The following is a 27,858-nucleotide window of genomic DNA, read 5'->3' as shown; positions in this document are numbered from 1 at the left end:
AAGGTGTTTTATAGGATATAATTTTGAATAACTGTAGAGGATACTCCAATCCTCCCCTCACCCGATCTGTACGGGGGCTGCTAGCTAATTGGCGCCTGCGCGCTAGTAACGGAACTGGCGCCCGCGCCAACTAGCGCCTGCCACGCGCTGGCGCTTTCTTTTTTTTTTCACGTTTTCTTTCTTTTTTTTTTGCCATCATTTTCGTTTATCTTTTTTTCGCTTTCCCTCCCCTCACGGGTTTTCTTTTTTTCGTGTTTTTCCGACTTTTTTAATCGCTAGCATACGTGTTTTTAAAAATATTTGAATCAAAAATTTTCAAATTTTAACTTGAAAGTTTTCAATTTGAAGAAAGTTTCAAATCTCGAGTTGAAAGTTTTCAAATTTGAATTGAAAGTTTTTCAAATTTGAGATGAAAAGTTGAAAGTTTTCAAATTTTGACTTCAAAAAATTTAAATTTCGAGTTGAAAGTTTTTAAATTTGGGTTGAAAGTTTTCAAACTTTAACTTCACGTATATATTTCTTTTCAATCTGTTACTTCAAAAAATCTTTAAAAAGAAAAATCTTATTTTTATTATCGTCATTATCTAAAACTAACAGATTAGTTACATTAGATATACTCGTCTTCGGGGAAAAAAAGTCATGGAAAAAAGGAAATCCGCCGTGCCACGTGTGTATTGCCGGCGCATACGCGCCAGGTAGCTTTTCCGGATCCATGTAAGTATTACTGCTCAAATAAGACAAACAAAGGGTCCTAATCTGAAGGGAAAAAAACAAATCATCCTCAACTACCAAGAATAATTAGCAACAATATTTTCATCTTGAAGGTTTTGGAATCTTGGCCACAAAACAGCCGTCTCCCAGAGACAAAGTAATCCTGCTGTCAATTATTAATCAAGTGTCAACCCACATCAACCGTACAAGTGGCAGTCGTCGCCGTCAGTTGATAATAACGAGACCTAGCTTGGCTCCCGGCCAGTTTCTATTCCACGTGGTCGGCTGGTCGTGAACCTACAGGGTGACCGATCAGCGGCGCCTGTGCCTGCCGGCCATCAGTTTCACTTCGCCGTCGACAGTGGCGAACCTAGAAAAAAAATTACCCGAGGTCCACTATATAGTAGTCATCTAATTATTCACTAGTATACTAATCAAAATAGCATAAAAGTTAGAATTTAATAATTTTATCCGGTGTCTTGTGACACCAGTAAGTTGTACGTGGGCACGCCACTGGCCGTCGACGTACGCAGCCTCTCTCTCGCGGGCGCGCGCGCAGCGACGTCCCGACGGCGCCGATCGAGGAAGACGGTGACCGCGCAGCGTGTGAGACGGCGACGTATCCTAGCAACCCACGAATGGTGACCACAGACGTGCTAGCTAGCTGCCTACTTGATCCAAGGGACTGCGACGTATATGCAAACAACCATTGGCTAGAAGAAATACAACTACTATTTAGTGACAGACATAGCATCCTCCAGAAAATGAATGCCATCGCACTAGAACAGGATAGATATTTTCATGGACGCCGCCCCCTTTTGTTTCCATGCGGTCTGTACGTGGAACCGCATGGAAAAATAAGGGGACCGGCGGCGAGATATCGCCCGCACGAGAAAATCGATTTTCCCGTGTGGGCGTCCTAATCCGACCGCATGGGATAATCCTCATTATCCCGTGCGGTCGACTTAAGAGGACCGTAGGGAAAAATCGATTTTCGCGTGTGGGCTTTTTAAGTGAACCGTATGAAAAAAATACCTCCTTCCTTCCCTCCCACTCACTTCAAAATTTTCACATCCTCTCTCATCATTTTTTCCCTTTTTCTCCTTCAACCACTCCCCTCTCTCTCTCTACCTTATCTCTTCCTTTTATTCTCCTTTCTTAGCCACACACCCAGATTCCCCACACCTCTCCCCACCTTAACTCCTCCCCCCCTTCCCCTTCTGTTGGGCCGGTGATGGCGGCGGCCGGGTGCGGCGGCGACCGGACGAGGCAGCGAGACCTCCTCCTGGTCGTCGTCCTCGTCGTGCACGTCGTCGCTCGGCTCCGTCAATGACAGTGCCGTCGTCGCGTGCGTCGTCAAGGCAGCGAGCGGGCGTCGTCAAGGCAGCGGACGTCGTCGTCGTCTCTGCGGGGAACGTCCCCGCCGCCAGCCACTTCCTCACCGCCATCCACAACCACCCTCTCCACGCCCTCGCCGCTGCCCCTCGCCACGCTGCTCCTGGGCCACCTCCTCTCGCGCCGTCGCGTCCGCGAGGCCGCCTCCGTCGTCCGCTGGATCTGCCGCCCGAACTCCCCGCAGCGGCCCAACAACGCCACCTTCACCTTCGTCGTCGCGGCAGGCGGGCTCGACGGCGACGACGGCGACCGGGCGAGCGTGGCGTGGTGACGACTAGCGAGGCGGCGGCGAGCGGGCCCCGCCCAGATCCGACGAGTTGCGGCGGCCGGTTGCGTGCGGGCCGGCGATTTCCGCTTTTTTTTTTTTTTGTTTCGTGCGGGCGGAATAATTTGACCGCACAGGATAATCGATTATCCCGTGTATCCCATACGGTTGGCCCATCCGCACACGAAAATATTGATTTTTCCAGACACTTGGGTGTAGACGGACAAATCATCCGCACGGAAAAATCATTTTGACTGCACGGAAAAATCATTTTGACTGCACGGAAAAATGTTTTACATAGTAGTGTCGACGAAACCAACTTTCTAGAAATGCCACTGTACAAGCGTCTTTGCCCTAGAAATACTATCGTCGTTATGTTTCCGTTAGCACCCCTTCGTTAAGTGCTACAAAAAGGCCATTTTACCCCTACGAATTGCTAAAAAGTAAATTAAAACTTTTGCTCTTTTCATAAGCTTACACTAATATATAGGTTGTTCTTTACACTAAATTATTATAAATTATTATAGGTTGACTGGAAGAGCAAAAGTTTAATGGGCTTTCAGCATTTTGTAGGGGTAAAATTGTCTTTTTTATAGTACTTAACAGAGGGCTACTAACGAAAATCTAACGGTGATGATATTTTTGGAACAAAGACGCTTCTATGATGGCATTTCCGGAAAGTTGGGTTCGTCAGTGCCATTTCTTGGATTGAAGCTTCTGTTGATGAAATTGTTTTGATTTTCTCTATAAAATAAGGATGGACTAGAGATATTCGATAAAAATAACCAAACACAACACAACTATATCATATTTACATTGCAATCGTATAAAAAGTAGAGAACAATCACCAAATTAAGATAAAAAAGGAACATTCAACATACCAAATATAGTATAATTAATAATACCAGAGTCGCTTATCCATGCCGACTGTTTTCTAGGATACGGGATAGGCGGGTACCATATTACAGTATACAATGCAAGCGGACGGGATAGAGGCATATGACAAACGCCTACCGGATGGCTGGCATAGTCATTGGCGTAAAGAAGTGGACATGCTCGAGACGAAGGGGTATATATATAGTCACAAAATCCAAAAGATGAAACAACTATTGATTGTCTCATACATGGTCAGGATATACTTTAATTATCTATTTTATGGGTTGTTTATGGAATGTTGGGTGATGGTTAATATAGGCAGCTTGGTATTAAAAGGATGTTCTTGGGGATGTGGGCCGAAGCGGGATGTAGCTGGACCAGCCAACCTACCTCGCCTAATGAATAGGTCCCTCCGTGCTACTATTTACATACCTCTATCTCCTTAATCACTCATTATTTTTGCCAAACTTTCCTTATATCGTTTTCTCTAGCTAGATATCTATAGATCATATGTCTGATTCTTGAACGAATTAATAGCTTGCCCGTCGACTAGCCACCCTTCCATTTTCTAAATTATTTCTCTAACTAGAAAACTTATTTAATTTGTACATCTCATACTTTTATTATTGTGCGAGTTTAATTGGTATGGCAGGCCAATGCTATCACACTGATAAGAAAAAATCATGGCATGGCAAAGATTTTGCCACGCCTCTCGCGGTGGCGCCATGAACAATGACGAAGTTGCACTATGGAGCTTGGCACGACTGAATTATTCTGCCAAAATCCTGTGATTGCAACATATATTTTTGAAATAAGAGTATGAAAGGATTATTTTAATATTAAGAACCAAAAGGCATAAAAATAATAAATTCCATTCTTCATGTTACAGTGTTGTCGTTGATGCGGGGTAGGCCAGCCCAACAATCATCGCGGAATTGATCGGTCGTCCATTCGTCTAGTGATGTAACAGGGTGCGATGCCTACTTTCTCTATTATATATTGTAAGTTGTTTTAGTTTTTTTTTTCTAAATCAAAATTCTCCGGTTTTGGTAGAGTTTATAGTAACAATATAATATCAAACAACTTATATAATGTTATAGACACTAGTGTATTTGTCTGTAAATCCAGTTAAAGTTAGAGAAATTTAACTTAGTCCATAAGCTAAAACAGGTTACAATATGAAACGAAACAGAGGGAGTATTTATATGGGCCTGACTGCGAGAGCGACTGATTTGGGCAATGGACCTGCATATGTCCTTGCCTGAATGTTCCCTCCTTGTCAAGCATGAATGATTAACAAGCATGCTCAGATCGACCTCACACTGCTAGGATGGGAGATTAGTCGTCATGCTGATTTCGCGCGTTAATTTACTGGTTTTTGTTTTGATTCCTCGCCAGGAAATTAACACGATTGTTCAGTTAATTTGCGCATGAAATTAAATTAACTAACGTTTCACATAGATATCACTGTAAAAGTAGCTTGCGAAAGGTCTCGATCACACTGAATAAATTGCAGGGATAAAAAGTCGATGTACGATCGATGTTGAGAGGGTCAAATTAATTAAGCTGGTTTGCAAGAGCTTAAATCTGAAATGAGAGACTATTCAGCGCGTCTGAGTTAGTTCACCGTACCACTTTCAATTAATTTGATCGATTTAGAAAGCTGATCACCTTCAGATGCCACTGTAATGTGGACCACCTTTTATACATGCTATACCTAGGAGCATTCCAAATTTACAATGCACGCAAGCATATATAATATGCAAGCTACACTGTGAGAGAGTCATTATCTAAAAAACATGACCATACGCATTGGATATGATGAATAATTTTGGTTGCAAGATGCTTTGATTTGGAAAACTTAGGTGCACTAGCTAGTCAATATCGATGCCTTCTTTTGGCTAGCTAATAAGCAATCCGAAGCTGATTTTAAATTTTAGGATTTGAGTTTAAGATCAATTAATTGATCTATAAAATTCGAAGTCATTTTTGGGTTATATAATCCAGAACTAAAATAATATGCCTATATGCAATTCGAGGTTTCTCGTTCCAGTGTCAAGGTCTTTACTCCCTCCGTCCAAAATTATGGGGTGGCCTTTTTTTTTTCCTTAGAGAAATCAAACTCGGTGGTTTTTAACTAATAATTATACTAACAATATACTCCCTCCGTCCCTAAATATTTGACTCCGTTGGCTTTTTTAAACATGTTTGACCGTTCGTCTTATTCAAAAAGTTTAAGTAATTATTAATTATTTTCCTATCATTTGATTCAAATATACTACTACTACTCAAGTTTTTGAATAATATTCAAAAACTTTTGTGAATATTATTCAAAAACTTGAGTAGTAGTAGTATATTTGAATCAAATGATAGGAAAATAATTAATAATTACTTAAACTTTTTGAATAGGACGAACGGTCAAACATGCTTAAAAAAGTCAACGACGTCAAATATTTAGGGATAGAAGGAGTATATACTAAATATTATGCATGTTAGATCATTATATTCATATTTGGACTACTTCTTGTGATGTTAATTTCATATTCGTTGGGAACAAAACATGAAATAAATTATTAGTCAAAGTGTATGTCAGTAAAAATCATGTAAAAAATATATACCTTATAATTTGGGATGGGGAGGAGTATATCGGTAACCAATATGCATGCCACATAAATATGAGAACTGTCGACAACACTTTCTCTGTCAGTGGATAATAAGGAAGTAAATTGCAATTAGACGCTAGAAGCAATATCTTTAGCACATATTAATTGACATGCTCAATGGTAGATGGAGCCTAAGTTTGACCGTCCATCTTATTTAAAATTATTTTATTATTAGTATTTTTATTTTTATTAGATAATAAATTAAATACGAATAGTATTTTATGCATGACTTATTTTTTTTTCTTTTAGAAAATTTTGAAATAAAACGGACGGCCAAACGTTAGATAAGAAAACCCATAACTACATTTAAAATGGGATGGAAAAGTAGTATTAGATAATAATACAAGATTATTTCGAGACTATATGGTGTTTGGATCCGGATATTTAGACGCTAATTCGGAGTATTAAACATATAGAAACTAATTATAAAACTAATTGCAAGAGCTAATTTGGTAGACAAATTTTTTTAAGCCTAAGTAATTTATAATTAGCTTTGAAGCTTAAATTAAGCTCTTTCTATATGCTTTCCTTGAATTGAATCTCCTTGCTGACAGTACTGACTCACTCATAATTGCTCTTGTGATCTTTGTCATCGAATAAAGTGCATTTATGATTTCATGTCGTTGAATCGGTTGCCAAGTTAGCACTGTTCAACTGAATCGGCTGCAGGTCGATCGCAGAGACGACAATGCACGAATGGGACCATGCATGCGCTCCCCAGATGGCAAGCTAGCTTCCGCTGTCCTGCAGCATGCATGGATTTTGTCACGGTCGTACAGATGGCTATACACACACGCAAAAAAAAAAAAAAACAAACAAACAAACTTTCCGTGTCCAAGGTTTGACTGTCCGTCTTATATAAATTTTTTTTATAATTAGTATTTTCATTGTTGTTAGATGATAAAATATGATTAATATTTTATGCGTGACTTGTCTTTTTAATTTTTTTCATAATTTTTTCAAATAAGACGGACGGTCAAACATTAGACACGGAAACTCAAGGTTTGTCTTTTTTTTTTAAGGACGGAGGGAGTAAGCTGTGACGCTCATTAGAGCTAAAAGATAATTTATAAGCAAATATTTATTTATATATGTATTAACGATAATTAATGCTAAAATAATACATAAAATCATCGGAATTAATACTAAATTTAAGATTTAAATTTAAAAATATGATTGCGACTTATAAGCTAAGAAGCAATTAAGGCGCTGTTTGATTCAGTTTAGAATTATTATAATCTGGATTATTAAAAGTAAGCTGAAACAAACAAATAACTTATTATGATAGATTATTACAATCGATAAGCCAGATTACTATAATCTGGTAATCCACTCCAAAGGTGGTTTTTTTGATTATTGGGTGACTAACAACGAGCAAACAGTTAATAATCCAGATAAACAAACAGCTAACAACTTATTATATGTCAGCTTTTTATAATACAGCTTGTAGTAATCTAGCTCAATAATCTTATTCTGAAACAGATTATTGAAACAAAAAGGAGCCGAAACATATGCAGATTATTGAGCTAGATTAAACAGGATCTAAATTAAACTATGTTGCGGCTATGGTTTACTCCCTCCGTCTCATAATATAAGGGATTTTGAGTGGATGTGATATAATCTAGTACAATGAATCTAAGTTGTGTCACATCCACTTAAAATCCTTTATATTAAGGGACAGATCAGGAGTAGTATATATATGCATACACGGTTAACGTAGGTTGATAGATGATGATCATCAGACTGAATGACATTATTAAGCTCACTGGCAACTTTAATAAATCTGGATGAGTTTTTTTTTTTTTTTGGATGGAAGGAGTATATGTGTGGCGCCGTACGAACTGAAGAATGGTCAAAACGTTCTTGCAGATATGCTTTATGTCAAAAGAACAATTGGAAACAGTGTAGGAGTACATGATTCTTCCCCTTTTGGCAACCCATCCAAAATTAAAATAGCTTTTCATATCTCAGCCAGTGAATTATAGCCACGCGTGCGATGTAGTACAGTACATTTTCCGTCGGCAAAAGAAAAGGTAAGTACATTTATATATTTGTTGACGGTGTAGTGACGACTGAATTAATTAAGGCGATAGCAGGAATTAACGGCATTGATTAATTTAGTGGTGATATGAGATATATGTGCGTGCTGAGCTAGCTGACATATTTGTTGTGTAATAATATCTCTGCACTACAAAAGCTGGACCCTCTTGTGGTAAAAAAAAAAAGAAAAAGCCAGAGGCCTTGTCTTATATATACTCCAGAGTATTTAGGGGGGAAGACATTGATCAAATAAAGTTGGCAACTAGTTTTTTCTCTTTCTGTTTTTTAAACCAAGCCATCTCTCCTGTAATATCAATTTGTCTGAAAATGAAGCTTTTCATAGTATTGCATTCCTATGGTTCACTTTCATATATAGGGAAAATAGTAAGAGGTATTACAATTTTGTATGGAAATGTAAATCCTGTAGTATTGGACATGCATACCATTTTAATTCCTATGTTTTCTTTACTCTTGTGTTTTTATTATCCTATGAATTAAAAGGGGACTTAATTACGTGTGTGTTTCTATCCTCCGAGAGATACTTTTAAAGGCACCACAATCTTTGATGTAATTTTAGCATGTATTGAGGAGGAAAACGATGTAGTTTTTTTTTTCACGTAGCTGCTTGTTTAGTGTAAAATTTGCTAGAATTACAAATAATCTAAACGAATGGAGTATATACCTTCTCGGTATCACCTAAAAGACATAAAAATCTCCTAATACAATTAATAATGGAACTATAAAGACTAGTAATTTGCCCGTGCTAACGCTACAGTTATATTTAGTTTTATTTGGTAAGTTGGATATAAAAGACAAATGTATTTCAGCACTTACACATAAAAAAAATATAGTGAGTTATGTATTATTCTGGTCTGAAAAGACACGTAACTCAACTCATGAGTAGATCTTTTGCAAGTAAATTCCAACACAATTTCTGTCATGTTTTCATGTTGAAACACTCTATTTTTCATCATAAGTTTTTATTTAAAAATTTCTTATGGTCAGGCATTTTTAAAAATGTCTTTCATTTTTTTAGTAATTTTAAATCTATAAAAGATTCCTTTCATCCTAAACTCATTAATTTGTAAATGAAAAAGGCCCAAGTAATTGTACTCTAGCTACTTTCAACCGCAAACAGATCAAGAGCATTTCTACAAAAGTGCTAAAAGTGGCAGGGATATAGCAGTAATATTGCGGCACTCCCACGTGTTTGGAGGGGAGAAAATATGCTATAGTACCTACTACTAGCTAGGTTTTCCATGTGAGTTAGATGATGTGATATAGTACTGGATGGTGGGCAGCTTTGACATTTCAAGAAAGGAACATGATTACACCCTCGGTTCTAAAATAAGTTTATTTGTGGGTTTTTGTGCTTAACATTTGACTGTCCGTCTTATTTTAAATTTTTTATGATTAGTATTATTGTTGTTATTAGATGATAAAATATGAATATTACTTTATACATGACTTATTTTTGTTAGATTTTTCATTATTAGATTTTTCATTAATTTTTCAAATAAGATAGACGGTCAAACATCGTATATAAAAACCCAATGTTAAAATGAACTTATTTTGAGACGGAAGGTGTAGCTTACTTGCATTTGCTCATTTCCTAACTGGTGAAGCTTTACTGGATATAGGAAACTAAAAGACAACAATTACTAAGCAAATACCCTTAATTGAACAACCACCAAAATTGATTATTAATTACTCCCCTTATTAATTTTGGAGCACAATTTTTTTCCCTTATTTTGTAAGCACAAACCATGTCCTTTCCCTCTCAATCACTCAATATCTGATCCAAGTACTAAGAAAGGTGACCCAATGTACAGAAAGCTTCTCCTTGTTGCCCTAATGTTCCAATATATTGTCTCTAACCTCCTACCACAAACAATATTAATGTGTAAACCTCAGTGAGATAGCCTGGATCGATTGTCCCAAGAAGATAATTCACAGATCACACTCACATGGAGCAACTTCATCTTCTCCTTGCAAGCGGTGGCGGATCCAAGGCCAGCACCACAATTACTCCCTTCTGCCTCGCTCGAGATCATGCGTCCACTTCTTCGCCATCGCCGGCCGCCGTGGCGGCGCCGGCGCCGCCGCCAGAGGCGACCTCAGGCTCTGAGCAATCCATCCATGGCAGCGGCACCGGCCTGCAATCATCGGAAGCAATGATCAAGGCCAAGATCATGTCGCACCCTCTGTATCCGTCTCTCCTGAGAGCCTTCGTCGACTGCAAGAAGGTATATAAATTATATATACGTAACGCCGTTTTTGTTGGTTTCTCTTGTGTATATTTAATTTCCATGCGAAAAAATTGTGTTCGTCATGCATTAATTCTTTGTTGTACTACTGTGTGTTAAGGTCGGAGCGCCACCGGAAGTTGTTGGCCGGCTCTCCTCCCTCGCCGTCGTCACCGACGTCCCGCAGTACTCCGGCGACCGGTGTCTTCCTGCACAACAGCCGGCGGCTGACCCTGAGCTCGACCAATTCATGGTAATGGATGATACATGTGTTGATCTGTCATCTGTGTCTTATATATATACTACTACATCCGTTTCAGGTTATAAGAGGTTATAAGACTTTCTAGCATTGTCCATATTCATATAGAAATGTGGGCAATACTGGAAAGTCTTATAACCTGAAACGGAGGTAGTACTAACTAATTAAATACCCATACGATGCAACGGGCAGGATAACAGCAAAGCGAAAAGGGCAAAATAAAATCATTCACTCTCTAATCGTCGTACCATCTTTGATACAACTTTTTACAAGAGTATGTCGAGCTAAACAATTGCTCATAGTAATGAACAATTAATTGATATAAATTATACACATTTGTATTTGATTTATATGATGAACACTGATATCATGGACCCACACAGTAGTGGTAACGACGGTCAACATTTAAAATAGTATAGATATATATATTCTTAAGCATGATGCTGGAGCTATAATGCTATGTATCATAAAAAAAGTACTTTCTTTTTTTTTATCTTTTGTGCACAGGAAACGTAGCTACTGTTACATCAAATTAAGTATTTATTTTGTCTTCTGTGCACAGGAAACCTACTGTTACATGCTGACGAGGTATGGGCAGGAGCTAGCGAGGCCAATCCAAGAAGCTGAAGAGTTCTTCAGGGGCATAGAGGAGCAGATCGACTCCTTGGCACTAGGTGCATATACTCGCACTATTTGTCAATTGATCATTGGCTTTTCCCTGTTCAGATCTGAATAATGTTGCGACAGTGCGTGCCAGCAGCTTTTGCTGTGCAAATATCGTCCTAGTACACACGCTTATTTGTCGATTAAATTAAAAGGAACAAAAAAAGAAACCACTACATAACATAGTCCGTGGTCCCTTATCTCTAACAGTTCTAGTACTGAGTTATTTGGCTTTAAATCCACAAGTGAGCTTTGATTTACGCTAGTCTATAACAGTTTAAAACATGCATGAATCATTATTAAATAATCAGTTTTTTTAATTATGAACGGTTAACTAGAGATGCGCATATGGTCCCTTAATCTAGAATGGTTCTCAGAGAATTATTAAGCTGATAAAAACTAAACCCATGTGGCTCTAATCGTTAGAGGTCATGGTGGAGTGATAGATGAACCACGAATATCTATGATCTATCTCGTCATATATAGTCAACAAACAAATTAAAGTAAATTTTACAAAATTACAAGTACTTTAATTGAACAATCGCAAAACAATACATTTTTAGCCAATGTATCAACTACAGTTTTAATAGTAAATTTATCACGAAACTATACATTTAAGATAGAATATGATAAAACTATAGATGATTTAGTAACAAAACTACAAGTTTTACACCAATGTAATCACAAAACTATAACATATGAAGATAGTATAATTAGTGCTAAGGATTTAAACTAAAAAGTTTGTAGTTTTGTGACAATTAGTATTAAATAAATAGTTTTGTGATGAATTTAGTGCTAAATCTGTAGTTTTACGATACAACGTCTTAAATTTGTAGTTTTGTGCTACTTTGGTCAAAGTACATGTAGTTTCATGAAATTTACTCAATAAATTAAGATTATGTTGCTTAGATATAGTGTGCTCATTCACCCAAAGCTCTTACAAATCATTGTTGTACTTTGATCTAAGAGTTAAAATTACTCTTACCTCTCAGGTGCGTAGAGTGCATGTGTCAACGTACCATGACATGTGACATTCTACGAGTAGTAAATCGCACTTTGCACATGATAAAACGCATCATACACGCATGTTTTCCTTTACACCAACGTTAGTATATGTATTTCATCACTTCGCACAAGATGTTGTATTAAGTTTTTACTATATTGTCCTATGAAAAATTTGGGTGAAACCATGAAAAATAAAGTGTAAAGACTAATGGACCACGTGAAAGAAGTCTTATGAGATAAGATCTAGTCATTTTCTCGATTTGTGGAGAGAGAGAGAGAGAGAGAGAGAGAGAGAGAGAGAGAGAAAGAGAGAGAGAGAGAGAGAGAGAGAGAGATCTTGCTATACGAGGTTTCCACATGACATAGCAAGAAATTTGACTTGTTTTGATAATTTGACATATTGTGCAAAGTGAGAAAGTGCGTGTTAATTAATTGGTCAGGAGCAATGTGACACAAACAACAATTTACCTCGTGCAAGATCAAGTCAATTTGAGTTTTGGTTTTGCGATCGAGATTATATTGTCTCAGAGCCCATTGAATATATATTAAGAAACCAATTAATTAGATTTGATAAATCTACTACATGTTTGCACCATATATTTTTTAGGAAACCCTATACATATAAGAATCCATAATTTTCTTGATCGCTAAATCCGCCAAAATCTTCAAAGAGCCTCATAGCCAAAAATTCTCAAGCAGAGAAGCCATTTCTTTCTCTCTTTGATACAAATTCCCATCTCATGAAATTTCTATTCAATTTTATTTAAAAAAATATAGGGCTGGCCTTTAAGATAGGATTCCATAATTGCAAATTATTTTTTACTCAAAAAGAAAGCAATATGACTGAAAAGTGGATTTTAGACCTGGCTGACTGACATGTTTACGTCTCATATTGGCTAATGTATTTGGAAGCCCTAGGAACGTCTGTCAAATCATATTAAAAAACTTTCCAGGGCCATGCTGAAAAAGAGAAATTGATTATGGTTGTCCGTCCTCTATGGAGAGATACACTTAAACCAACCGCAAAATATATTTTGGGGGCCAGCCGCCAAGTGAAACCATCGATTTTAGAGTGACAGGAAAATACGTATTTGAATTGTAGTTTGATTTGCATCCATATGCAATTATGCATGCTTGTCATTTTGCTGGCATGACCCGTACGTGGTCCACCCAAATCACATGTCCAGTCATAGACTCATGGGTTTATGCATATAAGTATATGCTAGCTGGATCATATAGAGGCTGTGTTTAGTTCACGCTAAAATTCGAAGTTTGGTTCAAATTAAAACGATGTGATGGAAAAGTTAGAAAGTGGAGTATATCGTTATACCTCTGCAGCAGCAGCAGCAGAAACACTGTGCTTGACGTCATGGCATTAGCTCTCAAGCGCCCCTTTTCTTTGCCGGCCAAATCTGTGCATTATTAATTACTGCATCTAATATAATCGATGATTATTACTCTGTCCCCTGCATGTCCGCATGCATGATTAAATATTGGAGGTAGCTAGCTACAGAATTGGCTTGATTCATGCACGCATGAGCTCTCACGTTGCTATATATGGATCCATGCATGGGAATGGGGGTGTGCAACAGTGCAAGATTGAGTTTAAGTTCGGCATGTCTGGATTGGTTTGGGTATTTATATATTAATTAATGCGACAGTTTTGCAGATAGCAACAGGGAGGGGTTACTAATTGTAAACTGAAATTTGGCTTGCTAGTTTTATTTGCACCACTACAAATGCTACTTATATACTTTCCTTATTCCAAAATATAAGAGGTACGAGTACCATTAACACAAAGATTAAGAAAAAATACTATTATCTTCACCTTTGGGTAACCCTAATAAATATAATTTATATGCACCCAATGAGATAATTGAGATCTTAATAAGGGTGAAGGATTAAAATAAATAAACTTATGGAAGGGAAAGGTACTAGTTAATTGAATGCACACTTTATATTATAAAACACTGAAAAAATAGTTTACGCCATATATTTGTAAAATGGAGGATCAAGGGATTATGACACAAAATCAATATGAGAGTACAAGTTACTTTTGTTTTCTTTGCTTTTAAAGAAATGCAATTTCAAGAGGAATTTGACATTAATTCTTAATTGCTTTATCATGGTGATGGAGATACCTTTTTTTTCTCTCTCTCTCTCCTTGTGTACAAATTGCAATAGTATATGTACTCAATCATCATTAATATTCCTTCATAATAACACACAGTGCAGCTAGAGGATATATATACTTATCCAAAATATCATTGATCTGTCGTGATGAAGCGTATGTATATATATATATATCTCATCTGCAGACGAAGACGTTAGCTACGACTACGAGGACGAGGTCGCCGGCGGCTTGCCGGAGAAGAGCGCCGCATTTGGAGAGAATGAGGTGACGACGACGACGAGGAGGCACCTCATGAACAAGTACAGCGGCTACCTGAACAGCCTATGGACGGAGATCTCCAACAAGAAGAAGAACAGCACGGGGCATCTTCCCCGTGACGCTCGCCACAAGCTCCTCCAATGGTGGCACCTTCACTACAGATGGCCGTACCCATCGGTACGTATATATATCACACCACGCCATGGCTCTTAGCTGCTTTTGCTAGCTTGAGCTCGCGCTAGCTAGGTAAATGATAGTACTCCATACACTGATCTAGCCGGCCGGCATGGTGTACGTAACGTGTATGTGTTGTGCAGGAGGCGGAGAAGGCGGCGCTGGCGGAGTCGACGGGGCTGGACAAGAAGCAGGTCACCAACTGGTTCATCAACCAGCGGAAGCGCCACTGGAAGCCCAAGCCGGCGGCGGCCATGGACGCCGGGTTCTTGCAAATGCACCCGCGGTACGGCGCTTCTTCCAGCAGCTCTCCCGCCGCCGCGCTCCGGGTGGAAGACGGAGGAGGACGACGAAGTGCGTATCATCCGCGTGGTGGACCGTGATGCGAGAACACGTATATATGGCGCACGTACGTACGTACGTCGTGTGATCCACGTATAGTACGACGCGGGCGCGGCGCCATCGCCATGTTTTGCGCGCGAGCGCGGTGCGCGCGGCGGCCGCGGATCAGATGCATATTCTCCTAAATAATTTGCTTGACTAATGCTAGTAATAATGTTAGTGTCTATCTACAAAGCTGTACTAATTAACACTAGGGGAAAACTCCACCGGTGGAGAAATGCTTTTTAAGTCCCGGTTCGTGACCCCCGTTTTTAAATCGGGACTACTAATACGGGACTAAAGATAGCGATCTTTAGTCCCGGTTGGTGTTATCAACCGGAACTAAAGAGAGGGTAGCGGCAGTCCACCAGCTGGTCTTTTTTTTCTTTTTTATTTTCTCGCGAATCGAGTGGTATGCATATCGTCAAATCAAACCCCAAATCCACATCACAACTCCACAGCACGATTCACAGATTCATCACAAATTCATTCACAATATCCATTCACATATTCATTCACAACATCACAAATATATTCACAATATTGATTCACAGGTTCATTGACAACATCGAGTCACATACTCATTCACAACATCACAGATTCATTCACAATATTGATTCATAGATTCATTCACAGATCAAAACATCCAAACCACAAATTAAAAAAAATAAAAAAAATTCGACTCACCGGCCGGCCTCCCATCCCGCCGCCGGCCGGCCACCCATCCCGCCACCACCGGCCGACTGCCGTCAGGCCCAGCCCGCGCCCGGCCGCCATCCCGCCGCCAGCCCACGCCCGGCCGCCGCCGCCAGCCGCCTCTGCAAGGGGAGGAGGGGGATGGAAGGAGGAAAGGGGGTGAGAGAGGAGCAAGGGGAGAGGATGGAAGGAGAAGGATGGAGAGGATGGAGATAAGGAAGGAGAAGAAAAGGAGATAAGGATGGGAGAAGGAGAGAGAGAGGCTGCGCATGCTCTTGTGCGTGGGCTGGTGCGTGCGATTTCTTCCCGGTTGATGTTATCAACCGTGATTAAAGATCCCCGGGATCTTTAGTCCCGGTTGGTGTTACCAACCGGGACTAAAGATAGGTGTCACCAACCGGGATTAAATATTCTGGGGGCCCTGACAAGGACTGACAGGTTTAGAACCGGGACTAAAGATCATCACCAACCGGGACTAAAGATCAAATATGCCCGCTGTAGCCACCAACCGGGACTAAAGATCATCTTTAGTCCCGGTTTTTAGTGGAACCGAGACTATTGTGGATTTCGACCGACCGACCAAAAATGATTTCTCCACCAGTGCTCCCACGTGGTAAAAGTTATGTTCTGGTCCATGGATCATATTGTCATCACCATATACACTACTTAAAAAACTTTTCTTTTTTATGGCACCAACTTTTTATTTTTACAGGCAGATTGAAAAAAAAACAAATGCTTGTAAAAATGTATTGGACATATTCCTCACAAAACGTCAGCGAAAATTAATTTTTCCATGTTGTTACTTGAAAGGTCCGCTAGTAATAATAGAGTTATTTTTTTATGTTGATTTTTATCACTCAAGGGGACATCCCTCGTTATTTGCATGTCATCTAAATAGTTATAACAAAATTTGAAGAAAAATGACAATATAGATTAATACAAAATGACAATAATTTGCTTGACTAATGCTAGTAATAATTGTTACACAGTCAGGTGGCTTAATATACCCGTTTGGAAATACCGATTTTTGCAAGCGACCCTCTTAAGGAGACTGCCTATGAAAATTATTTTCACAAACAGTTACGATGCCCGCTACAAGTAGTTGTTGTGATGTAGCCGTGACCGTCTGCGTAAAACTATTTTGACTGTTTAGGTAGATCTTTTTTTAGTAATGAAAAATATTAGAATGTGTTATGTATATAATTTTGTAAGCGTTGGCTTCAAATTTTGGAATAGAACGAAACTGTACTGTTATTAAATAAATAAAAAAAGCAAAGTTCACAACTCCACATGTACACAAAAGTTATACTACCTCCATATTTTTATACGTGACGCCGTTGATGTTTTCATAACGTTTGACCGTTCATTTATTTTTAAAAAATAGTATAAATATAAAAAAATATAAGTTAAGATTAGAGTTTCTTTTGATAATGCAATATTTGATTAAAAATAGGTTGATAAGATAAAAGCCCTTGCATTAGCATAGCAGCCTTCAGTTAGCGGCGGCCATGTTATGACCGTCGCGCAGCTCGGCCCGTATGATTCCTCGTGGGCCGCCAGACGGCTGGCCGGCCCGCGCGCTACAAAGGGAAAAAAGAACCAAGGAAAGCAGGTCAACCGTCAAGGTTGTTGGAGGAATTGGTTATGTACATCGGCGAATCGATGAACAAATTAACAAACTTCCATACAAATAATATTACTCCCAACTGATCGAAAACGAAAATACATCACCGTTCACAGGTTAATAAAAAATCAAAAGTATACACGGACAAGCCAAACCAAACAACGTGCCAGCAGCACACGTCATTAATTATTCGTCCTCGTACATATATGTTGCTTGATTAATTAGGCGGAAGACGAACGCTCCCCGGCGGCGGCAGAGGTCGTCTTCCCGCCGGCCGTCTCCGCCGCTGCTGCTGCGGCGGTGACAGCGAGGTCCTTCTCGCCGGCTGCGGTGGCGACGCCCGGCCAGGCGCGGCAGGCGCAGTGCTGGCCGTCGGCGATCTGGCTGTGCACCGACGCCACGTGGCGGCCGCACCCTGCCCACGTCGACTTGCCGCACGTCTCGCACTTCACCTGCCGGCACATCCTGATCCTGCTACGGTTTCGATCGATCGATTGCTCTCCTCTTTGGAAGCTCGCTCGATTCCTCTCTTTGAATCCTATTTGATACTCCAAATTTGATTGCAAATTTGCAATGGTTGGGATGGCAAAGAGATTTTGGTGTTGGAGAGCTATTTATAGAAGAAGATGCCACGCAGGCGCAGCCATTCTTTTCTCCCCCCAACTCGCTCGGTGCAGTTGACAACTTTTTTTTTTTTATTATTTTTTGTTCGCGGTTTTGCTTCGAGAGGAACGTACGAATCCCGGATCCAGTGAAACCATTCTTGGACCAAGACATCTGTGTGGCTGGCTGACACGTACAAGTCACACAAACACAAAGAAAAACCTGTTGTTTTGGATATAGGCCCCGTCTGATATTGCTGAGTTTTAGTTTATTTTCAAACGGAAAAATAGATTTATCTGATATTATAGAGAAAATTCGATTTAAAATTTTCACACGAAATATGCACACTACTTCCGTTGTTACAGGATATTTTAGAGCAAATAGTACTACGAATCTAGCTGTCCTATATAGTATTGGTATCCTATGTAGTATTGTATTCTTATATTATGGGAAAGAGTGAGTAGTATTAATAAATAGTTTTCAAAACGCGCTAACAAAAGCGAAGGTTTTTTTTTTATAACAGGTAATTGATTGCCCGGCTTTTGGGAGAAAGCGAAAACAGAACAAGGTCTGAATACAGGAACTGGAAAAGAAAAGAGAAACGAAGGTATATGTTTTAATCAGTTTCAAACGGGCCAGTTAAGCAGATAGAAATACGAGGCCGCAGAGGATCCCACCATGCCACTCATCGCTGACGCCGTGTTGCGTCTCTCGCATTCTCTCCCTTTTTTTTCTTCATTTTTTGAAACGAGCGTCTCACGCATTCTCTCTCTCTCTCTCCCTCTTTCTTCATGCGGTTGTGCGTTGTGCCGTATTGAATTGTTCGTCGATCTACGGCGAATTCTTTCACACGACACGACCAACGTTTTTGTGAATGAATATCGCGAGTGCGTGCGATTCTGCGATGGCCTTTCTGAACCACAAGGCGACCAGGCTCGTGGTCTCGTACACAGGCCATGTTTCGGAGCGCCTGATGGGCCTCGGCCGCGTCTCCGTCTCGCCTGATTTTCTGGGCCATTAGGCCGAGCTGCACAAACTAGGCCCGTTGCACATCGTTCCTCCACCCCCATTGGGCTCCGTCCCTGCGCACAGTTTCGCTAGCAGAGGATCTTTTTTAATAAGAGCAAGTTTAATAATTGTACAGCCAACTACTATCTCCAAATCATCTATAACCAATGTAATAGCCAATTCATACATTAGTTGCTTACTATACTATTAATATATGGTCCCACCTGTCATACACACATTACGTCTTGGAGTCTATGCTGCAGCTGGCTACAGATCTGTAGCCAGCTGCTCCTCTCTCTCTTCTTTTTATCTCTTTAAAATATGTTTATAGTCTTCTCTCTCTTCTTTTATCTCTTTAAAATATATTTATAGCTGGCTTATAATCTACTATTGTACCTGCTCTAATCACATAAGCCAAAAACAGTCGTACTATCGTACTCTCTCCGTCCCAAAATACAAGTATTTCTGTGTGTCCAAATTCATAGCTAAAATTTATTATATTTTGGAACGGAAGTAGTACCTTTTGTTATAAAATTCATCGTTAGCCTTATTAATAAAAAATATGCAAATCTTAAAAATATAAGTATTGCTTAAACCTCCTTTAGTGATAAATTAAGCTACAACAAAAGAAAACATATTTAATTGAAATTTCCTATAAGACGAATGATCAAAAAGACGATCGCGTCATATATTGAAAAAGAGGCAGTTACCAACAAAGTCATGAGTCGTATATATTTCCTTCGTACCATGGCGCTATTGGATTTTCGACTTTTCGTATAATGTTTGACCATTTGTTTTATTAAAATTTTAGTATAAATATGTAAAAGTGTGAGTCAAGATTATAGTTTATTTGATGACAAAAAAAATCATGATAAAATAAATGATATTTTTTATATTTTTAGATTATATTTTTTTATAAACGATAGTCCAACGTTGTGCGAAATGTCAACGCGCGTCATACATTTTAGGTCGGAGGAAGCATTTCACTCCCTATTTCATACAACAAGAAACGGTTTGTCCAAGATGGAAGAATATATTTCCCTAGCTAGATTTGCCTGCTTGGTGATGATTAATAAATCGCTCAAGTTTTACTCTAATGGCCGCCCTAACATAGTAAAAACCCCAACAGCTATGCAATAATATCCACTCCATCTGCTGCAAAATATCTGCGTATGTCAACAGAACACTGAAGTAGATCATCTGACTTTAAGAATATAAATACAAGGACACACACCGTGAAAGACTGAATGGAGCATAGTATGCTACTATGGTTTGCAGTTGCCACAGTTAAGATACGGCAACAATATACAGTACTCCCTCCGTATTTTAATATACAACACCGTTGATTTTTCGACCAACGTTTGAGCATTCGTTTTATTTAAAATTTTTGTGCAAATATGAAAATATTTATGTCATGTTTAAAGAATATTTGATGACAAATCAAGTCATAATAAAATAAATGATAATTACATAAATTTTTTAAATAAGATGAATGGTCAAACGTTGAAAAGAAGTCAACGGCGTCATACATTAAAATATGGAGGTAGTATCATTATTGTGCCAATTCATTGTTTCACTGCAAATACTGTACAATAGTAAATATCGATCTCATCTGCTCGATACCAATCAGACTATAAGACCTCCTAAAATCACGGTATATTATACTACACCTTTGGCTTTACTTAAGTCAAGCTAAGGATCCAAATTCTACCTTTACACACCCAGCACATACCGTAATGTCTTGTAACCCCAAAACTAAAACAAAGACGTAAACAGTAAAGTAGTCCCCCTCTCGAAAATATGCTAGAGTGATTTTTTGTGTTCACGAATTTTGTTAGTCCCCAAAATTTTTTTTACAGTAAATTTTATAAAACCATAGATGTTATAGTTTAAGATTCACAAAACCACACATAATTTTCAACACATGCCACATTAGCTCAGGAATTATGGTCTTATAGTTTCACAATGCCACACATTTGACCAATTATCATTTAACCCACCATTTAACTGATTGACTAGCCGAAAAAGCTAATCCCTCCATACGAATCAAAAAATACAAGCAAAAACAAGATAGATGTAACTCAATTGCAGATGAATGATTAAGCACTCGAAATTGGGGTCGACGAATTGAAATGGCCTGAAGTAATATAGCAAACCCCAACTCTAAATTATGACGGCTACTGAATAAATATAATTAGAGATATTCTATGGTTAGCCTTAGGGCGTCCACCTCTTGAGCTTAGTCCACAATACAATTACAAGGCATAAGGCTCAAATCAGACTTAGACTGATGATGTATGTGGCTTATTTTACAGATTCCCGATAGCTCGATAGAAAAATTAATTTGACATGGAACTAAAATCATATAAAAGTAGACTCCATAAGCTTTCCAACAAGTAATTATGGGCCCCGAGATTCTTTCTAGATCCACGGCTAGATTCATTTAAAGTTGATACTGTCAGGAGGCCAAACTTAATCCAAAACGTGCAATACTTCATCTCTGGGTTCTATGGACAAAAAGTAACGTGGTAATGTTGGAGTAGGGAAGGTCTTGGTTTGGTCCCAATCAATTTTTTTTTGATTATACATGTATTCCTTTCTCTCGATATATTTCCCTTTACCTAAGCAAGTACCTCTACAAATGAAAATATACAAAACTCGCAGTGTTGTTTAAATATATAACACGTAAATCACACATAGAAAGCGTGTACCATTGATCGATGAATACATAAAATAACCATAATCATATCCGAGCTAGTGACGTCCTCATCAGGAAGGAGTATATAGATCGGACGGTGGAGAAGTGGTGGTGCCGGTACAATGAGGATCAGGGAGTAGACGAGGTGTAAAGGTTAGGAGGTACAGCATGAATCTAAAAGCGATCTAACGGTACAATATTCGCAAGAATTTTTTTGACATGTCAAATAGGCTATCCTAAAAAAAGATCTCCTTTTGCCTATATGCATGATGTATGGTCGTGTTTCACAGACAATCCTTGGGCTCCAACAAACCTTATCTCTTGGATGACCTAATGAGAAACTGAAACTTTCGCCTCTCCTTACGAAATCCGGATTTGGTGTTGCCACCGTACGTGCTAAACCTAGCTAGCTTGCTCCAACTAGGTCGGTCGATCGTCTCAGGGTTCGAATTCGCGCTGTTGAAAAAAAGGGACGGTGCACCGGAACCAGTACTGTACGTACACACAGCCAACAAGGATGAAACAGTGCCCGTCGTACTCACACGTTAATTGGAAGGGAATGTGAGGAGGAAGAAGGAAGCTGCAGGCTGAAGGAAGCTAGCTAGCTACATCGATCGATCGCCTGGCTAGCTGGCCGGCCGGGGCCCGGGTCGTCGTACGTTGGACCGGGCGCGCGCTGCGGCGGGTGGAAGGCAACAGCTAGCGTTAGCTAACTCCTCGATCGATCGATCGATCTCTCCTCCTTTTTTGCTGGGACACGGCGCGACGCGTACGTGCGCGAGGCCGGGGCGCGAATGTTCCTGCCGGCCGCGGCCCGGGGGCGTGCGTACGGATGGCGCGGCGGGTGGCGCGTCGCTGGTAGGCTCTTTTGCGCGCGGCTGCTGTCGCGCGCGCTGGCTACAGGAGAGGGGGTGCATCATTCCTGTGAGTTGTGACTGATTGATATCGCATACTCTCGTTTTCTTTTTTCTTTTCTTTTTTTTGGGAAGGATGGCGATTGCGATGACTTAATTTCAACCCCATTAACTATTACACAATCTATTCCAAAATATAAAGGATTTTAAATGAATGTTACACATCATATACTAATACAAAACATATTCCTTCAAAATCTCTTATATTTTGGGATAGAGTGAGTATGTTGATTAGGAGCTAGCTAGGGTGGTGCCCTGCGCATTTGCACAACTTAGATTTATTAAAAAGATTCTACAAATCAATATTGTATTGCATTTTAATTAATTAGATCACTGCTAAGCCCCTGGATGGGAAAGCCCATCAATATGTTTTTGATGCCTTTCCCAACCAGCACTACCCCTATAGACACCATTAGATTATAAGTGCTGGTTTTTTAGAGCACTAATTCACGTCCACAACCCCCACCCCACCCCCCCCCCTAAAAAAGTTTGAACCCCAAGCCCACAAAGCAAAACACAGAACTACGTAGCTAAATTCATGGATGAATCAATCACTAAAACACATATTAATCAATAACCAAATCGAATATTCATGGACGAATTAATCACCAAATCATAAAACTTGCAAAAAAAAAAAGTTCACCGCGAATCAATCACCAAAACACGGAAAGGGGATCTGGTGGCCTCCGCCGTCGAGCTCATGGATCTGGTGACCTCTAACGGAGGGGGATGAGGAGGTGTTGCCTGCTAGGGACCGCCGCTTCTCCTGCCCATCGTCATCGCAAGTGAGTCAAACAACTTAGCTCAGCTCGGGCTAAGTCATTGGTGCTGGTTCCTCTCAAAAACATTGTTTTAGTGTGTCAGTTTGCATAAATAATCAACAACGAAGTATATAGTCGGTTCATATAATAAATTAAACCCGCGCTGATGTGGGGTCATGATTGCGATGCTTCTTTTCCCGTGCATAGATGGGTGTAGAGGCCGGAAACCCTTATCAATGTTAGTTTTTGATTGGACCATAGAAAAAACACATGAATTTGAGAAGAGATAAATACTCAAAGGATTTTTTATGAGGTTCTACCTCCTGTTAAATTTCCTCCAAAACTTGTATGGGAATAGGCATTCTATAGGAATTTCATAGGATTCTATAGGAATCATTCCTTTGATTCAAAGGGCTTTGTAGAAAAAAATACTATGGTAATGAAATCCTCTAAAATTCCTATGAATTTTCTTTGAATCAAAGGGGGCCTTAATGTGTAAAAGGTACCTGCATAGTATTCCTATGTTGTAATACTACGTAGTTGGAGTATATCCAATTATTACTACATGTCTACGTAGACGTACGCAACGTACTACATGCATGCCCTTAACTCCTATGTACTCCCTCGTCCGTTTCATATTATAAGCTGCTTTAGTTTTTTTTATTTTTTTCTAGTTACATTTTTTTTAGTTTTAGAAAAATTTAGTAACATCTACTATCACACTAAACTAGTATCATTAAATATAACTGAATATATTTTGATTGTTTTGTATTGAAAATGTTACTGCGAACTTAATCAAATTTATAAAATATTTGACTAGAAAAAAAATTAAAACGACTTATAATATGAAACAAAGGGAGTAGTAGTCTAAGTTAGCTCATCAGCTAATAATCAGGTATTTATGTATCTTTTGCACAACTTGAATCAAATTAAAGCTCAAGAAGAACTTCATCGAGACGTTGCTCTCTCGATCCTAAAATATAGGTGGGGTGTTAGTTGTTTCCTTGTTGGTTTACGGGCAGCACACAAAACTTAATTTTGTTAAATTTGATTGGGTTTTTTAATTGTAGTTTATTTTTAAAATTAGATTTTAAAACGTTAAAAACAGAAGTATTGTTGATTTTTTTTCTCATTTTATCATGGAGGGGTAGATTAATTAGGAACGTTGTCGTCTAGTCGATCCACTACTAATTAGGAGTACGCCGTGGCAGATATTTAGGAAGAAATAACAGTGGAGCTGAAGAAACAAGACAAAACTTTAACCTCTATTTTCTACGGTTTAGTGGAGTGATCTCATGATCAGAGCGTAGTAGTGAGGACTCCGCGAGCCCCTCCACCCTTAGACCTTGTTCGATTAATCCCTATGAGGGAGGGATTCGAGGGGATTTATTTCCACACCTATTATAGTGTGGAATTATTCCTCCTTAATCTTCTATAATTCTCTTCAATCCCCTCTAAACCGAACTAGGCCTTTAAGGTCATACTTGACACTACCATGTGCTGCTTGTGCTGATGATCACGTGCCAACACTGAAGTGACCAGCAATGACGACGGAGCGAGCGACCTAGCTAGCTAGCCCTAAGGAAGCCGAGAGATGATAGATCGAGATGAGCAGCAGCAGGCAGCACCCGCGAATCGCGCGCTCGTCTCCGCTCAGGTCCCAGGCACTCGCATCTCGCGCCCTTTTGCCCCCCAAGAATATATACTCCCTCCGTTTCAAATTATTTAACATCGTTGACTTTTTAGCACATATTTGACCGTTCATCTTATTAAAAAAATTATAAAATATGTAAAACTATATGTGCACATGAAAATATATTTAACAACGAATCAAATAATATAAAAAGAATAAATAATTACTTAATTTTTTTAATAAGACGAATGATCAAACACGTATTAAAAAGTTAACGATGTCAAATATTTTGAAACGGATGGAGTAGTATTAATCCACTACTGGACTGGACCAGCCTGCAGCTAGCCTCCGCGCCCACAGATCGATCCATCCATCCATCGAGACGCCGCCATCGCCATGCACACGGCCGGCCGGAGACGGAGGTATTATGTGATTATTACTATGTCCCAAGATATATATACGTTGGTCCCGTACGTCTATCACAGGTGCCACTGTACTCAAGTGTGCTTCCATCCGCTGATTGATTGATGGATCCAATCGACGTGTTCTGCGGGTTTCTCCCCCCTATATATGGCTTTCTTGCTCTCTTTGCTTTGGATCTCGATCTCTACACATGGACCCAATACAAACTCCACCCATTTGTCGATCGATCGTCTATCATGGATCAACACACATATATCATGGATCGTCCCTGTCGATCGACCAGCTAGGCGCCGGCCGGCCGGCCACCACCCACCCGACAATGACTGATTGACACCAAGTATATATGCAACCTCTTACTCCTGTTCCTCCTCCCTCAATGCCGATGCCTCAACCATCATCCCTACCTCTAAATTTAACGCCCCGGCCCTCCTCATCGCGGCCATCCCTACCCTACTTACACCTACTCCTTCCGGCTTGCACCCCTAACACGAAAAAAAATTAATCTGCCGAATCTACTGCATGTCATTTGAAATTCATCCTTTTAACGTCAGAATGATCAAGTTCGTCGCTCGAGTTAATTGATCGAAGCAAATCCATATTGACGATATTTTTCTACCTCTTACTCCTAGCTAATACAACCTCCATTCTAATATAATTATACTTTTTTAGGTTATCTAACAAATACTAAGGTTAATGATGTATTTCCCTCGGCTCCCCAAGCACCTGATTGACTAAAGTGCGTACATCATAATCCGTGATAAAAATTACTTATGTTGTAGTACTAATTGTTTATCCTCATTGCTCGAGAAGTGGTTTTTATCACCAGTTTGTAACCCTCTCTAGTTCCGGTTATACAACTGGAGCCACGAATCCGGGATTAAAGATACCCATCTAAAGATGCCTAGACCCCCTCTAGGCCAGGTGTAACATCAACCGGGACTAAAGATGGTAGCGCCAGGTGGCGCTACCATCTTTACTCCCGGTTGCTACTAATTTTTTTCTTTTTCTTTCATTGTTTTGTACTGCATCCATCAATTAATTTTCACCCCAAATCCCCACAAATCATCCACAACAAAATCATATACAATATACAAATCATACACAAAATCATCCCCAAATCTACAAATCATTCACAAAATCGTTCACAAAATCTAGAAAAATGCCACAGCCCGCAGATGGGGGAGAGAAGGAGGAGGGCTCCTACCGCCCGCTGACGACGCTGCCCCAGCCGCCACCGCTCGACCGCCGCCTCCCCTCCCACTGGATCTGGCGGAGGGGAGGCCGCCACGTTGTTAACGCCAGAATTTGGTAAGCCCAAAATAATCATCGATCTAGAGTCAGTATCGGCTTCAGAGTCTTGGAATCGGCCGATGGGAGTCGTCAAATCGCCAGCAGTTGTGTTCTTGGTGGAGTCGGATCAATTAAAGGAAATTTATCTAGAAGAGTCCGAGTTCAAGGAGGATGCGGCATGGCAAGTGTATCTATTAATTAGGAATAGTTTGTTAAATTTTTTTTATCTTTAGGAAAGTGTGTTTAATGTCCGATAAGGACTTTATGTTTTTCTTTTATCTTTAGGAAAGTTTCTTTCTTATCCTATAAGGAATAGTATCTTCCCATGGGTATAAATATGTACACCTGGGGTCGTTGTAAGATATCTCTCGATCAATAAAACTACTCTCGGCGCATCGCCACCCTCTTTACCGAGGTTTTTACTTATCATCCGACGGAACTTGGCACCTGACGCATGGCTGCATCGGTTCAGTTAAGATGGGAGAAAGAAGACAATAGAAAAGGAAGGAGATAGATGGAAAACGTGACGGCAGTTGCACAGTCTTAATTTTGTAAAATTCCAATGGTGCGGTTAAAAATAGACGAATTATAATAATATTTTTAAGAATAGACAAATTTACAATGACATGAATCCAATTAACTAAGTAGACGAAATATTTTTTTTGCTCTTCGTTTATAGCATATCAGAAAAGATAGATCATTTATTTGCACGAGAGGTAGCATCTATTTTAGAAGGGAAAAAAAGGGGATATAAATAAAGTAGGAAAAAAGACATAATACCATTGGAGTACGTTCCGACAAAAACATACGTACTCGGTGATCTGCATGCTTATCTTTGGGCCTTAGTCTGACAATAATACCATTGATTAGGTTGCAGAGACGGTTAGGCATTAAACAACCATGTCTGAAGCGTCTCTCTCTCAGTACTCTCCCTCTACATCAGATTCAAATGATGATGGATGAGTAGGGCCTCCGCTTCTGAGAGCCTATGGGCGACACATGCATGCAACATTTGCTCCCTTTGTCCGTATAGTACTATTGTTTGTATATGTCTTGTATCCCCCTTCTTCTGTGTTTCTACTACTTCTAGACTGAGTTCGGAAGATGGAGTTAAACCCTGTTTAGATGTGACTAAAAC

General features: G+C 39.6%; 4 protein-coding genes across 4 annotated transcripts; 3 read left to right on the top strand and 1 right to left on the bottom strand.

Annotated features, from left to right (window-relative positions):
* The first annotated feature begins 1,892 nt into the window (after nt 1-1,892).
* LOC4333700 (uncharacterized) lies at nt 1,893-2,652 on the top strand. Its single transcript, XM_015773199.3, has one exon. It carries the CDS (start codon nt 2,041-2,043, stop codon nt 2,623-2,625), a length of 585 nt encoding a protein of 194 aa, XP_015628685.1. The 5' UTR covers nt 1,893-2,040; the 3' UTR covers nt 2,626-2,652.
* A 7,226-nt stretch (nt 2,653-9,878) lies between these two features.
* Nucleotides 9,879-11,191, top strand: LOC107275599 (putative homeobox protein knotted-1-like 5). The gene is made up of 3 exons (XM_026023926.2): nt 9,879-10,196; nt 10,318-10,449; nt 11,018-11,191. Exons 1-3 carry the CDS (start codon nt 9,918-9,920, stop codon nt 11,189-11,191), a joined length of 585 nt encoding a protein of 194 aa, XP_025879711.2. The 5' UTR covers nt 9,879-9,917.
* A 3,110-nt stretch (nt 11,192-14,301) lies between these two features.
* Nucleotides 14,302-15,329, top strand: LOC136355793 (putative homeobox protein knotted-1-like 5). Its single transcript, XM_066308815.1, has 2 exons — nt 14,302-14,692; nt 14,833-15,329. The coding sequence occupies exons 1-2, from the start codon at nt 14,549-14,551 to the stop codon at nt 15,070-15,072; spliced, it is 384 nt and encodes a 127-aa protein (XP_066164912.1). The 5' UTR covers nt 14,302-14,548; the 3' UTR covers nt 15,073-15,329.
* A 2,079-nt stretch (nt 15,330-17,408) lies between these two features.
* Nucleotides 17,409-17,977, bottom strand: LOC134737521 (uncharacterized). Its single transcript, NM_001428264.1, has one exon. It carries the CDS (start codon nt 17,852-17,854, stop codon nt 17,612-17,614), a length of 243 nt encoding a protein of 80 aa, NP_001415193.1. The 5' UTR covers nt 17,855-17,977; the 3' UTR covers nt 17,409-17,611.
* Nucleotides 17,978-27,858: the final 9,881 nt, after the last annotated feature.

The sequence above is a fragment of the Oryza sativa genome, chromosome 3 (genome assembly GCF_034140825.1).
Source record: "Oryza sativa Japonica Group chromosome 3, ASM3414082v1".
Lineage (NCBI taxonomy): Eukaryota > Viridiplantae > Streptophyta > Magnoliopsida > Poales > Poaceae > Oryza > Oryza sativa.
This window is presented reverse-complemented; position numbering and strand designations above follow the sequence as displayed.